The sequence below is a fragment of the Nyctibius grandis genome, chromosome 5 (assembly GCF_013368605.1).
Source record: "Nyctibius grandis isolate bNycGra1 chromosome 5, bNycGra1.pri, whole genome shotgun sequence".
Classification (NCBI taxonomy): Eukaryota; Metazoa; Chordata; class Aves; order Nyctibiiformes; family Nyctibiidae; genus Nyctibius; species Nyctibius grandis.
The window spans coordinates 68,626,534-68,642,220 of record NC_090662.1 but is presented as its reverse complement, the minus strand read 5'-3'; the positions used below and the strand labels follow the sequence as shown (position 1 = coordinate 68,642,220).

The 15,687-nt window shown below is 41.7% G+C and overlaps 1 protein-coding gene across 1 annotated transcript in view; it reads right to left on the bottom strand.

Moving 5' to 3' along the window:
• The window catches only part of DGKI (diacylglycerol kinase iota), a 234,120-nt gene that overhangs the window by 20,848 nt on the left and 197,585 nt on the right, over positions 1–15,687 (bottom strand). Inside the window, exon 29 of the mRNA XM_068400899.1 lies at positions 8,237–8,262. Coding sequence (XP_068257000.1) covers positions 8,237–8,262 — 26 coding nt within the window. The remainder of the gene's footprint in view (positions 1–8,236; positions 8,263–15,687) is intronic.

The following is a 15,687-nucleotide window of genomic DNA, read 5'->3' as shown; positions in this document are numbered from 1 at the left end:
TAAAGAGGCTTTCAAGAAGATGTAAATTACACTCAAGCTGCCTTTAAGGCCCCATTTCCACTGTTAAACTAGTTTAAACGTACTTTGATGCCAATTAGAGTCCACCCTGAATTGTTTATGTGGCACTGGTGCTGAGCTGAGACTGCAGTTGATAGTTAGGAGTGGAAGTATTCAGACCCTAATGCTGAACTTTTCGTGCAAGATCATTTAACTCAGATTTACAAAAGGAAGGGATGACCGAAAAAAAAAAAAGAACTTCCTTTGTAAATGGTCCAAAAACCCAAAGAACAGTTGAAGATAAACTAGAGTGCCATCTGGCTAATGCAGTCACTTTTTTCCTTTCCTTTTCCCTTCCAACATTTTTGGTTTTGAGCCAAGACAGGAACAATTAATGTCATTTTCAAGAGTGATGTGGTGGAGGAAAATGTCTCTGATCAAGCAAGAACACAAGCCAGGGAAGACTTTGTCTGACTAATGCAGCCACTTTATCAATAGAGTGGCATTACTTTGGCAGAAAGAGAATTCTAGGTAAAAATATTTAAACAATGTTTCACTTTTTATTTAAAAATAAAAAGGATAGCAAAACCAGGAACATTGTGGGCCACACTCTTCCTCCTCCTTCCCTGACTTGGTGGGCCATTACTATCACAGGCACTCCTACCACACTCTGTTCAGGTTTTTGCCACTGCAAGGCTGGCTGCAGTAACTTTGCCTGGCAGTATCTAAGTAACTCTTCTTCAACAAGCGAGGCCTTCACAGTAGGACTAGATAATCTGAAAGTCAGTTCTTCAGGCATTTATCTTCTGGCCAGAGTCTTCCGTGAGTGGAGCGAATTGTTTTCTTGTTTTACTTTAATAACTCGACACTCTTATCTGACCATGAGCAGCCTCCCCCAGAAACAAAAAAAACAGGAGCGAAGTAGGTTGCAAGGTTACCCAGGGATTCTGCTTGAAAATAGGTGCCCTGATTCAGACAACACATTCCTTACTCCCACTTCCTCCTGAGAGGAAAGGGATAATGGCAGTGGCCATCTGTAAAGAAACGTTTCCCAGTTTTCCTCTATTACTCATTCAGATCACAGAATCACAGAATGTTAGTGATTGGAAGGGACCTCAAAAGATCATCTAGTCCAATCCCCCTGCCGGAGCAGGATTACCTAGACCATATCACACAGGAACGCGTCCAGGCGAGTTTTGAATGTCTCCAGAGAAGGAGACTCCACAACCTCTCTGGGCAGCCTGTTCCAGTGTTCGGTTACCCTCGCTGTAAAGAAGTTTTTCCTCATATTTATGTGGAACCTCTTGTGTTCCAGCTTGCACCCGTTGCCCCTTGTCCTGTCAAGGGATGTCACTGAGAAGAGCCTGGCTCCATTCTCATGACACTTGCCCTTTACATATTTATAAACATTAATGAGGTCACCCCTCAGTCTCCTCTTCTCTAAGCTAAAGAGACCCAGCTCCCTCAGCCTCTCCTTATAAGGGAGATGTTCCCCTCCCTTAATCATCTTTGTGGCTCTGCGCTGGACTCTCTCTAGCAGTTCCCTGTCCTTCTTGAACTGAGGGGCCCAGAACTGGACACAATATTCCAGATGCGGCCTCACCAGGGCAGAGTAGAGGGCAAGGAGAACCTCTCTCGACCTACTAACCACACCCCTTCTAATACACCCCAGGATGCCATTGGCCTTCTTGGCCACAAGGGCACATTGCTGGCTCATGGTCATCCTGCTGTCCACTAGGACCCCCAGGTCCCTTTCCCCTACGCTGCTCTCCAACAGGTCTGCCCCCAACTTGTACTGGTACATGGGGTTGTTCTTGCCCAGGTGCAGAACTCTACACTTGCCCTTGTTATATTTCATTAAATTTCTCCCCGCCCAACTCTCCAGCCTGTCCAGGTCTCTCTGAATGGCAGCACAGCCTTCTGCTGTGTCAGCCACTCCTCCCAGTTTTGTGTCATCAGCGAACTTGCTGACAGTGCACTCTACTCCCTCATCCAAGTCATTAATGAATATATTGAATAGAACTGGTCCCAGTACTGACCCTTGAGGGACTCCACTAGATACAGGCCTCCAACTAGACTCTGTCCCATTGACCACCACTCTCTGGCTTCTTTCCTTCAGCCAGTTCACAATCCATCTCACTACCCGATCATCCAGATCACACTTCCTCAGTTTAGCTGTGAGGATGCTGTGGGATGCCCACATCTGCCAGACCTCTCCCTCCCAGCTGCCTACTGACTGCTCAGCCTGCTTAGATAGGATGAAAGGTGGGATGTAGACACCTTTTAAAGGTTTTGGGCAGAGAGGACTTCCCTCAGCCCTAGAGAAGTGCTTTGACAGAATGCTTTCTCTTGCTATGGATATCATGACTCTGCATCAATACCAGCCTCTGCTGAGCTGAGAAGTAAATGAACAAACTCAGAGCAGATCCTCAAGCAACTGTTGGCTCATCTGGCCACAGACATACTTCCCAAACACTATTCAGGAGGGATCTCTTCCCAAAGTGGCTAATTCATCAAAATAAATACCTGCAGTCAGGAGCCCCCCCACTGTACTGTCTTTGATTTTTTCAGAGAAAGCATTCCAAGACATCTCAATTTGTTGCTAGGTAAACAGCTGCAACATCACCCTGAAGAATACAGCTTCTCAGCTGGAGCTGTGCGAAACCATCACTCTCTCTTTTGACAGAATCTGGTATACAAAACAGAGGTGCCTTTTTTTTAAAAAATTCTACCAGCACTGAGATGTTTGGGTTCATCTGTAGTACCCTGCTCGTCCATTTATTCAGGATGTCAGGATGTTTAAAAAACTCTTGAGGAGAACGTCCCTTTGCAGGCTATGACTAGCAAGACTAGTGAGCAGTGGCTCCAGAAAGAACAAAGGAGGTTGAGAGAGTAAAGTCCATGTTCCCACAGGCTGCCTGGGACAACAGGAAATCCCATGTATTGGAGGTCCCAGGAAGTGTTCTAAGCTCTTGTGCTATTTTCTGGGACTCCTACAGCCATCTTCCTCCTTGCACAGGTTCAGACCTCCTCTCTGTAATGGAGCAGACAGCACTGGAGGAAATACCATAATGCATGGGACATTCTGCCTCCAAGGCAGGAGCAGATACTGATTAGCAAAGCGTTTTGCTGTATGGGATGGAGCTGCCACTGCCTTCCATGCACACACTTGATCACTCCCTCCCTTATAATTCATACAGCAGCTCTCTCCATCCAGAGGGACATCTAGAGACAGAATTACACCTCCCGCCCCAAGCTTCCAGTTTGAACCTGCGCCAAGCAATCCCTGTGGAAAACTCTTCTAATAGAGGCTAATTTGAAGGTCACCATTTAAACCCACTTCACTTCTAATGCACTCCCGGTTCTGCACAAATCCCTCCTTAGGACAGGGCATCCAGACTGGATGACTCTAAGTATCATCATGGAACCACCATCTGACAGAATCTGAGACATCTTTGAGTGTCGCTATTCATCTTTCCAAGTAGAAATATCATTCTTCATCTTCACCCTTTGTATTCTATTATGACATTGTAATAAACAACTGTCTCCAAAATTTCTCTTCTGAATATATTTGCCTCGTCTTAATTTCTCAACTGTTCCCTATTCCCTCATGAATTTGGAATCTGTTAGAGGAAAGAAAGAAAACAAACAACAACTGAGTTTAATCACAGAAAAGCTTGCTAGAAATTATGCTGATGCGGCAAAAAGCATATGTGCTAGAAGCAAACAAGGCAAAAAGCCCAGTTTCATGGGTTTATAGAGAAACAAGAAGAGCAAGAGACTAGAAACACAAATATTTGGAACCTCCTGTCTCCAGACCAGAATGCAACTCAGATGCATAAGGACTAAGCACTGGGGCTGACTGCTACTTGAGATGCATTAGTATAGGCACTTAAAAATTCAAGTAATTCCATCAAAGGCAAAGTTCCTCTGTTTGAAGTTAGGTAAACAAGTATCGAGCTGCATCAGTTCCAAGTTGCCGTTAGATAAATAACATGCCAATGTCCACACACCACTCAAGAGTTTGCTGGAATTTTTTTTCAGAAGACTGAAATGGAAATAGAACTCATTGTACTCTTTTTAAGACCATTTCCCTCAGTTGCTCAGGTGATGATGAAAAACAGCCAACTCAGTTACACAGGGTAACCAAAGAATGGTAAAGATAACCCAGATGCAGCTAGACCAAAGGTAATGTAAAATAAAACAATATTATTCAATGCATTGACCAAAGGTAATGTAAAATAGAAGAATATGATTCAATGCATTAGCATTGAAAAATTTGTAAACAGATTTCTGCAGGCTGACTGTGAATAAGAGTGGGCAGGGCATGATCTAGCATATATACAGTGTACAGTGCAGTACTGAAAGGTGCTGGATGAAGGAAGGGTTTGGTAAACCTCAACCAGTGATAATCAGGGAATAACTGTGTATTGGCCAGGCAATGCATTAAAAGTCTGCATTCCCATCCCAGTACCATACCTGATCTAGAAACAACAGATTTGGTTTCTTTCAGTAACCTCTTACATCTGAAGCAGTAGGGTCCAACAGCTTCAGTTCTCCTGAGCATAAGACCAGGATTTTTACAGAGAGAAAATACAGAAGGTGGTACTATTCAGTAACAGGGGAGCTGCCTGTTCCCTTCCTCATGCCATCCACCAAGTCTTCTGTGGCCCTGCCACTTGCCCATTGTTGACTCTCAGCTAGTCCCAACACCCAAAGACAGACCATTGTCCTCCAAGGCTGCAGGGCATTTAACTTCACCAGGGACCACTCAACTGAACAGGTAGCCCTTCTGTTTCATTCTTCACAGTCATCATCCTAATCCCCTATCTAAACTACTATGCTTTGTTATTTACTTAGCTTGTTCCATTTTGTCAGTCAGTTAGGGAATTTGGGGGTTAGGGGTTTTGCCTGCTCTTTTTGTAGCTTGTTATTTTTTTTAATTAAAAAAAAAAAAAGAAAGAAGAAGATGGATTTCACTTTTTAGTTATGTATTTCCTAACTAACTGTACCAAGAACAAAGACACAAACCTTCCACAATCTTTAAGAGGTTTGGTTTTTTTTCTTTTGAAGTTTGGGATTTTCTAACAGTACTGTTTTCCTCTCTGTGCCAATTAAAATGGCTCTGTTTTGTAACTGATAAAGGTGCCTTTAAAGGTGTTGTGGTGCTCCACAACAAGGAGCATTGTGTGCTGTTACCGTTGTTCAATAGATGCCCAGTCCCAGACAGATGGTGCTTTCTCCTCACCATCTCTCCAAGCCAGCATAATACATTGTCCTGTCAGGGATTAATGGAAGTGCCACTCACATTAGATGCTAATTCTGGTAGCAACTCTATTACCAGTACCAATGCTACAGCTACTGCTTGTAACTAATGCCTGAAGCAGGCAGTCCACACTGGAGGAGAAGCAGGACATTCAGAAACCAAAGTGAGGAGCAAAATGCAAGAATCTATGCAGAATGAAACCTCATGTTCAAGCAGAAAAAGACATTTGAAAAGGAAGACGAGGATGATGGAAAAGAAAAAACACAGAAACAGTAGAAGAAATAATGAGAACTGAAGATTAAAGCAGGCAAAACCAAGATGAGGAACCAAATGGGAAGTTAAAACAAAAGATCCAACACAACACAGAAAGCGCCTTTTCTCAGTAATGGCCAACGCATCACGTAAACAGAAAATCAGCACTAGAAAGGTGTCCCCTAATAGAGAAGAGCAGCTGAAACACAGGACGTAGAGTGACGCCAGTGAGGGTACGTTATTCTACAGTTGGATCTTGCCCCATTGTGCACCCCAAAGCACTACTGCCTTATAAAACTAGATATGAATGTTTAACATCTTGAATAGGCACACAGGTGGGTACTGATTAATAATGAAAATAAGAATCTCAAAACTGACTCCTGGATACCTACTCCAAGAAAAATATATCAGGAGGGGTCTGCATAAACACTATAAAAGACAGGCAATTCAGAGATAAGTTTTCAGCTCTCTCCTGGACCCTCTTTTTTTGTTTAGATAAAAGATTTTAGATCCAAGACTAATTTGAGATGCTTCCATGCATAAAGTGGACTGAGAAGAACCTAGGCTCAAAAGAGCTTGTGCTACAGCACTTTTGTCACATTTTCCTCCTTGTACTGTGCTCATTTACCATTGTCTGTATGTGGCATAGAGGGAGAGAAGAAATCCAAGTATTGGACCTCTCTTTCTGAAAAGTCACTGGGGCATGGGAAATCTTTTGTGTTTGAGAGAAGCTCCTATGTATTTACATGGATGACAAATATAGTTAAATACTCCACAGTCATGAAACACAAACTTCTAATAACTAGCACTATCACGTCACTAACTGATCAAGGGAACACAGGCCTCTCACTCTGCATTTCAGAGGAGGTTTCTTATGGGAGAAAGGGAAGAGAGGGAAGGAAGAGGCTGTTCAGAGATGTTTATCAATCAAACCTGAAAACCAGACCCTGGCAGCAGATGGTAGACGGCAAACAGGAAAATTTTGCTAAAAACTAGAACAGTATAAAAATAGTGGAAAGAAGGAAAGCATTATGACAGCAAGAAATACTGAAGTTTAAAGATAGGCAAGGAAATATATTTATACTATCTGTTACTCCATTAATAGATAAAAATGGAGCATTAGAATAAATGTAAGGGAAATGAAAAAGCAAGAGCAGTCTATCACTAACAAGCTTATGCACTGACAAGCAGCTGAGTCCAGGTCTTGAAATAGTATATTAGACCATAATGTTTTCAAATTTATTCTGAGGGCTGGAGAAATGGGGTACACTGTTAACTTCTTATAAGTCTCATGTACTTTAGATTAAGAAGCTGTGCTTACCATGGTAAAAAGCAGATGAGCTATTAAACAAGAAAACTACCTCTGGTTCACAAGCTCAATGAGATGTAAATCACGGCAAGTAGACAAGTTACACCAGGAAATGAAAACTGTATACTTCTGCCATTCTCGTGCTCTTATTTGTCAAGGGATCCATTGTTATCAGACACTAGGAAGGGACCAGATGGGCTAGATATATATTTGGTCTGACATGTTTGTCCATTTTTATGGCTTTTTTCATAACTCTCTTTACTAAGAAATAACACGTCAAGGAGATGGAAGAGAATTTATTAATGACGTTATGTTTGACAGCCACTATACTGGACTAAAGATCTTGACTGGAGCCAAGGACAATGTAGGTTGATACCTAACTAGTCACTCCACACTCAAGCGAACATACTTCAGTGACACACTTCCAGGCTCAGACCTCCTTACACCGTCATTTGCAACAGTCCTTACTATTCCCCATCTGGACCTTTCTTGAATAACACTTATTGTATTGTCCAGAAATTTTGCTGATTGTGTAACTCATACAAATTGAATGCCAGAAGAAAATAGATATTTATTTCTTTTGTGGTCCAAAATAATATTCCTGATTCAGAGCTACATGATGAACTTTCTCCTCTTAGTTACAGTCTCCCTTTTTTTTCCCATTCCTTGTGCAACTCTGCCAGTGCAATTACCACCTCATTTGCAGTATGCCTCTGGATTTCAGTACCCATGCAACCATACTTTAATGTACTCTAGAGGGATATTTATACCACCTAGCTCTAAGCACCTAAGTTGGTCAAGTTATTAACCAGCTAGTCACTGCAAACTCCCTCTTTAGTACACGGGGAAAGATGAGATCCTTCAGTCTCCTTCAGAGCAAGCTTATTATCATAACATGCAACTCTTGCTACTCAAGCCATGAGATTTTTAGATGTAGAAGCTCCTAGCTGCACTGAATTCCATACCTTGCTACCAAACTGACTTTAGTGGTAACCCAAGATAACGTGAGTCCAAGACTTTAAAGCATAATACACTCTCCTCTGTACAAAGGTGCTGTCCTATAAGAGTCATAAGAGATCAGCTCATCTTCACAAAAACCATATATTGTCCTTTAAGCATACACATAATTTTTCATAGGTGAAGCCCTACGCAGTTATGTGAATAAATTGCAAACACTTGCAATAGTTCCATTTCATTGAGCAAGATTCATTTTACAAATAACTCAACACAGGCTTAACTTCTGGCAGCCCCAACTAAATCAACTAAATGGGGTGAACAAAGTTTGAGCAACGTCAAAGTTTCACTTTTATAAAGTAATTTTTCTCCACTACAATTGTGTTAAGATACAGCTTACTAGCTAGCCTTTAGTCTCATTTTTAATATGCTATTAGCATCCATAAAACATATCTTACCTTGATCTTCTGAAGAGACTGGTGACCTGGAATAAAACAACAAAGTCCAGTCAATCTTTGGTATGAAAAGGCCACAAATAAGGTTCAGTGTCACTGTAGAGAAGGGGATATGGAGGAATTTGAAGGTTTTATTCTTTATTTCTTAGAAGAGAGGGCTGGAAGGCATCTGACAAGAAAAGAGCAGAAAAGGGCAGAGACCTACTCTAGCAGCAGGTTCTGCAGACCAGAGTGGCCGTATGGAGTCATGTCCATAAGGCAGCTGTCAGCTGCACTGTTAAGCACTCATGCCAAGAGCTTCCGTAGGTACTTGGCAAAAAACTTATCATCTACTACTGTCACTGTTGGAAATAGCTGACATTACTGGTGAGAAAGTCCTGATCCTCCAGAGATTATTGAAGGGACCATAATTAAATGTGGGCCAGAATAAACCCTCAGCAATAAACTTGGAGTGGCTGAGGAAACTACAGCTTCATAGGAACTCAGTCATTAAGGTGTTTTTTTTTCTTACCATGACTCATTGCAGTGGCTAGCATAAAACACTAGTCATAATTAATAACAATTCATGCCATCTTCACAAAAGCAACATAAATAAACAAAAAAAAAGTCTGGACAGATGTAAGCACAGTAAAAAGCAACATAACAGCAGCAACACAAGAGTTACAGGATCCCCTAACCAGTGGCTTAAGCCTCTGATAATACTCCAAGAGAGCAAGGGGTTATAAAACATGAGGGACCTCTCAATGCCCCTGCTGATGAACAGAAGGGCCCCACTGAATTCCAGGGCATGTGTCACAGCTCCCATCACTAAGGATCACACTCCTCATTGTTTTGGTCAGCACCCACAACAATGGAACATAAAGAGGTGTGAAGTATTGGCCCTCCATTTTTCCCTTTGCTGCAGTAGCTTGGCTTAGCAAAACTGGGGCTAACTGTACAGCCAAATCTGGGATGTGCCTTGGTTATTTAGACCAGACTGACAGCACACAGTGGATTGGACCATTGCCTCAGCACTTCCCCAGCAAAGATATTCAACTGCATATATAGCCTTCCCACCCAGGTAACAACGAGTTTGTCCCCGTGGTGAATGGAACAACCCCATGCTTCCTTTCCAAGAGATATTTAATTTTGCACCAATGTACAAAAATAACAAATTACTAAAGATTTAAAAATGTTAGTGTTGCCAAAAAACAGATCAAAGCTGACATAAGAAAAGCAGCCACAGAGGGGTGAAGGAAAAAGAAGGAACAAAGGGGAAAAGAGCACATGTATATTTAACTGAGTCAGCAGGGGCTGAGGGTTGGAGAGTGGAAAGAGAAAAGTTAGAAACCCTGGATTTAGAGGAATAAAGGAGCTGAGGAAGGAGTCACGATCTCATTTCGTAACAGGGGTCTGAAAATGAAGGTTGTGGGATTATAGGACATCAGAAGCAGATATGCAAATATGTAGATATGCAAATACATATATGCAAACAGGAAAGATGGAAAGAAAAGGAGGAAACTTTCCTAATGAGGTATGCAAATTTTTAGTTTTAAAAAAGAGATTTGCAAAGAAAGAGAGGAAAGAGTTACAGCACAGCTGGAGCAATGGTCACTGCGAAAGGAAAAAAATGTGATCGCCTAATTAAGATTCTGACTGTGCAAGAAGCCAATGTGTCTGTATGGATCGGAATTAATTAATCCTCTACTCCCATTAAATCCTCTGATTGCTGCTGAACATCCTAGGCCTGTATCCTGCTCTGCCGCCAACCAGACCAGCTCTGCCCTTGCACTTCAGCTGTGTCTGTGGAAATATAGTAGGAATGCAGGTAACCCAGAGGATTAGCAGGCATCACTAGGACTCTGTCCCACTGCTTTGACCAGTTAGTTACAGGCCTTCGTCCACAACCCCCTGCAGAAACCCTTCTGAAGGCCAAAACTCAACAGCGCATTTCCTACAAGGTTAAACAGTACAGAACAGACCATAACAAGAGGTGCAGATTTTTGGGTACTTAAAAATATTTTTACATGCAGGAGTGATGCCAGGTTCCTCAGCTCATGTATCCTGACTCTCCACCCATTGCTAATACAGTATCCCACAGCATCAGCAGAATTTATTCCTTTGGTTTTTTTCTTAATTGCATAGTTTCATCACCTTTCAGATCTTTATTTGAAACAATAAAATAAATGGCACAGATTATCCTACAATTTGGCTCTTCTTCATGTCTGGCAAAACAGATGTCATTAGTTCCTTAAAGCATCAACAACAGAAGAGACACTATTACAATACCACCACCTTCTCGATTAAAACAATGGAGAGATGATTTTTATCATCTATAAGAGAAGATATTTATGACTAAATATCTTTGTGCATATTTAGTATGTCCAAAATTAGTATGTATTTTTCAAACTACTACTGCCATGTGCCTTTGTTGCTTTGTTGCATGCCTTGAACACAGTGGTTGAACAGTAAGAAATCTAACAGGTACTACTGTTGCTACTAGCAGTGTTTTCATTTGAAAGGCTTCATCTTTTGGAACTGTGTAGCCTGGTGTCCTGAGAAAATAAGGTTTATATAATCACAGCATCTTGATGTGTACCTATGCATCTCTCTGCCTCACCCTAATAAAGTTTGAGCTTGTTGGCTCATTTCACCCATCATTAACAGAGGGGCTGGAAAGCCAATTCCTGCTTTCACAAGGAAACGCAATAACGTATGCTCAAACTTCCTGACATAGCTGCAAAGCCACAGAGAGGGTTTAAATATCTCAGCTACAGGAAAGCCTCAACGAGACCTTCCACCATTGAAGATATCAAAGGTTCAACCACAATAAACTAGGCTTCCTTTGTTGCACTACTGACAAAGTATTTTGGCAAAGAGTGGAGAGGACTTCCACCATTCTCCTACAATTTCAGGCCATACGTTTTAGCAGGGAGAAGGTTTTCCAAACTCTCCAAGTACTGGCCTAACACCACCAAGGGGAGTCTTGCTTGTAACTATAATGTAAGGAAGTGAGGCTGCTGAAAAGTCCACACTAATAGTGTTGGGCATTTCATGCATCATCTGGTCTACCCCATGCTTATGACAGGCTCTAAGGGAGGAAAGAAAGAAAGTCTTATGACTTGCTCTAAATCACATACACTCACTCCACAACCACAGGGGGCTTTCCTGACAGCAAAGAAATCCAGTGGATGCTCATATTTCCGGTCACACATCTTTCTTTCAGGTCTGTAAGAAGTGTGAGGGATATACTGTGGCAGCACTGGTCACCAGACGGGTGTCCTGAGAAGGGAGGATTTTCAGCTGCTAACATCCACACAGTAACCATCGATCTAGTGCCTGTCATCTGTCCTCCTAGTATGATTCCAGCTGTGTGTTTCACTGTCACAAAGAAGCAAGTTATCGTTCTCACAACCTGCATGCCTTAAAAAAAGTAGAGGCAAATCAGAGATACTTCAGAAGAACTAATATGCTGTCAAGATCTGTGGTCCCACCTGGGTCAAAACACTTTGCCAAATGAAATCTTGAAGAGATTTTAATTTGGTTAAACAAAACAAATCAAATCCCCAAAACCTTCAGGCAAAGGTTCAGGCAATGCAATATCCTATTCTTGGCCATTTCAGAATGGAATTGCTTATTTTTCATTTCAACTGTTAGTTTTTTCTGTTTTTATCTTGGTGTAAAATTAACTTGCAGAAAGAAAGTCTCATCACCTCCCCACCTCCCCAAGAGAGTAAAGACAGGCCAGATTGTCTATGACTGGCTATGTTTCCAGAATCATGAGATTAAATTAGCTCTTCTACCAACAATGCTTTTTTTTCCCATGCATAAATGTAAACGGGAAGCCCAATTTCAAATATTTTCACCAAAGGCACTAATCTGACTTTTCTCCTGCCCTGGTTTCACAGATGCTTCATGAAGAGCTATTGCTGTAGTGACTAATTAAAGCAAAGACAAATACTACTGTGATGAGAGGGAAGGGGATCAGAAGGGAGGAGGAGAGAAAGTATGTTATCATCTCCATTTGCTTTCCATGCTGTTCATACCCTTCCTTTCACTATAGGTCCTGCAGTAGTGTTCTCCTCCTGTTGCAGAGCAGCAAGCTCTTCTCAGAAGAGATAACAGCACTTGCAAGCTTCAGTCTACAAGGGGAAGCTGCACATTGCCTGTTCCACCACTCCCTACACAAGTAAAGCAGTACTTTCTGTGCTTAATACAAAATGCACAAGGATCTCCCAAGAAATGAGGTACACATATTTCGAAATGCATAAAAATGCCTGAATAATAATGTAAAAAGCTGTTAATCTTACATTCAGTAGATGCTTCCAGCAAACTGGAAGACTTAGGATACTGAAGGCATAAGACATGCCCACCTAGAACAGCACTGTGCCTCAGAGTTAATGGTCTGATCCAAAGCTCACTGGAATTTTTCCACTCACTCTTACAGGCTTTGGATGAATTGCTGGCAAAAGTCTAATCCCCGGTATAGCCAAGACAGCCTTCAGTATCATACAAGCCTTCCCCAAACCGCCAAACACTCACAACTGTTTCCAAGTGCACTCTCCAATGTGCAAGCACTAGATTTATTCAGCACTGAAAGGGTAGAAGAGGGAATATTCATTTCTAAGGAGGGAAGGGCAAGAACTATCACAATTTTGAGCCTAGTCAACTAAGGCTTAGGAACCTAGAGAAATACAGCCAGCCTCCAGCAGATGAATTCTAACAAAATTTCAGCAAATGGGTACATTATTCATGAAGACAAAAGCCTCTGGAGAAACAAACCTGGAGCTGATGTAAAGCAGCTATTTTAATCAATAAACCTGTAGCAGAAACCATCTGCACAAGCACCATTTAAAACCAGCCATTTACAATTTAAAGGCCAAATAACAATCTGTGTGCAGCAATTCTGCTGGGTTTTATGACCATTCCCATTTTCCCTGCTTAAGCAATGCATTTCTGCAATCTTTCTAATTCAGTTTGACAATAGGTGCCTGTGACAATGCGGGGGGAAGAGCTCTCAGATTAAACCCATTCCTTCTCATTTTGCCTGTACACCTCTTCAGAATCAAAAGTGGCATCCCTGTTGGGATTTATTCACACATTCCCTGATTGCAATTGAAGAAAATTTTTAGCACATTAAGTATTTCTGAAATAAAAGAGAGGAAACCCCCTCATGCAGCAATCTGTACCAACACCTCTGGGACTGCGAGTCTCCTGCAGCCCCAGCTGCAGGTAGTGCCTCGTATCTTACTGGTAGAAAGGCAGAACTGCTTGCTTTCCTGGTGCCTCAGCCTCTCCTACTTGGAAGTGCCCAATAAGAGTTAAAGATAATGCTCAGCCTGGGAATCACCATTTTCTGCCATGGCACTTGACAAAACATAAAAGCCTAAGAGTTACTGAGAGCTCCCCCACACTTCCACTTTGATGCAATACATGCCCAATTCAGAGTGCCCTTGACAGGCTGGAGAATTGGGCTAGCAGCAGCCTAGCAAGTTCAACAAAGGCAAATGCAAAGTCCTGCACCTCAGGAGGAATAAACCCATGCAACAAAACAGCTGGAAAACAGCTTTGCAGAAAAGGATGCAGGGTATTAGTGGAATACAAGTTGAATGTCAGTCAGCAGAGTTCCCTGCAACAGCAGAGGCCAATGGCATACTGGGCTGTATTTGCAAGAGCAGAGCCATAAGGTAGATGGAAGTGATTTTTTTACCCTCTACTCAGTATTTGTGAGACTTGAGAACAAGACACACATTGACAAACTGGACTGAGTTCCACAAAGGGCTGCAGAGACGGTGAGGGCATATGAAGAGAGATATCTGAGGAGAGGCTGAGGGAGCTAGGTTCATTCAGTAAGAAGAGAAGGCTCAGGGAAAATTTTACTGCTGCCTTCAGCTACCTAATAGGAAGGTATAAAGAAGACAGAGCCAGAGTCTGCTTGAAAAAAGAAGAGGAGAAAGAACAACAGTCACAAGTTGGGACATGGGAAATTTAGGTTGGATATTAGGAAAAATTTTTTCACCATGGGAATGATCAAACAGGAACAGGCTGTGCAGAAAGACTGCTGAATCTCCAACTTGGCAAGTATTCAAAACTCATCTGGAAAAGGTTCTGAACAACTTCATCTAACTGGACCTATTTTGAACAGGGGTTTGTATTAGATGACCTTCAGAGGTCCTTCCCAACCTAGATTTTTCTGTAATTCTATGGGTCTTTCTACAAAGCTTTCTGCTTTTGCTATTCCAGCTTTCCTGTCATTCTTTCCTCTCAAATATTTCTCATAGACAATGCCCATACTGCCTCGCATACGTGGGAAAATGCTGATCAGCAATGCTCCCTGAATCTAAAAAATTCCATTCAAGTTACTTATTATTTTGCAGAAATCCATTTGGACATGTCCTGTTAATCTGTAACAACAATCTGGAGAGCCTAATTTTTTCTAATTCTGCTAAAGGCAAAGATGGCTACTTTTTCTAACATCTCTGTAACTTCCTTCAGCAGCCTCAGTCTCTACCTGCACATAAACCATTGCCTCAGGCTGTTCACAAAGAGTCCAACATACAGGAACGTAGCTCGGTGATTCTTAGGAAAACAAGGGCAGCTCAGATGCATTCCTTGCTGTGTCTCAGGCATCTCTGTGTCCCTTACATTGTTCCATATCTTTTCTCATTGTTGCCTAACTTTTTATCTCTTATCATTTCTCTGTCCACTGTCGAATGCTTTGAACGAAGGCTTGAAACACCACAATGCAGCTATACCTGAAGTTGTACTGACACCCAGAGGAGTTGCCTGGGAATTGCTGCTTAACAAGGGAATAAAAGATTTTATTGCAAAATCAGATGTAAACTAAAATATGCTTAACCTTGATTTAAAAAAGAAGAAGGAGAGCAAAATGTTCTAATACATTCATATTGAAAAAGATAGTTCTACCTTGGAATCAAGGTCAAAACATGACCTAAGAAAGCTGGCTTGTTATTTACTTGAAAAAAAAGGTATTTCCAAATGACCAGCAGGATCACTGTAGGGTGATCATAGGTTGTTTATTGGTTTTTGTTTCTTTTTTTTTTAAATACTTGGCTTCTGTCTTATCACCACATGACACCAAATTATCTCAGGGGAATGCAAGACATTCATTTTGAAGAGGGCCTGATCCAAGCTTCTTTGAAATGCTGTTCTTCCATTTACAGATTTGAATTAAATCTTCAAAATCCTCACTGACCTACCTGTCAGTTGCTTGATGAATTTCGGGGTCAAAAGGCAAAGGAAAGGCAATAGCTGATGTGGCTCTAACCCTAAAAGAAATAAACCGAGATCTAGCCACACCATGTAATACTTTGGTGAAACAACAGACTGGGTGCCAAGGGACTGGATGCTGTTTGAAACAGCTCTTTATTAAGAAGACCTTGAACAGGGACTAAAAGGGCTAGGTATATGCACTTAACGTTCTACATGAAAATCAAAAAGAGATGTTAGGTGCA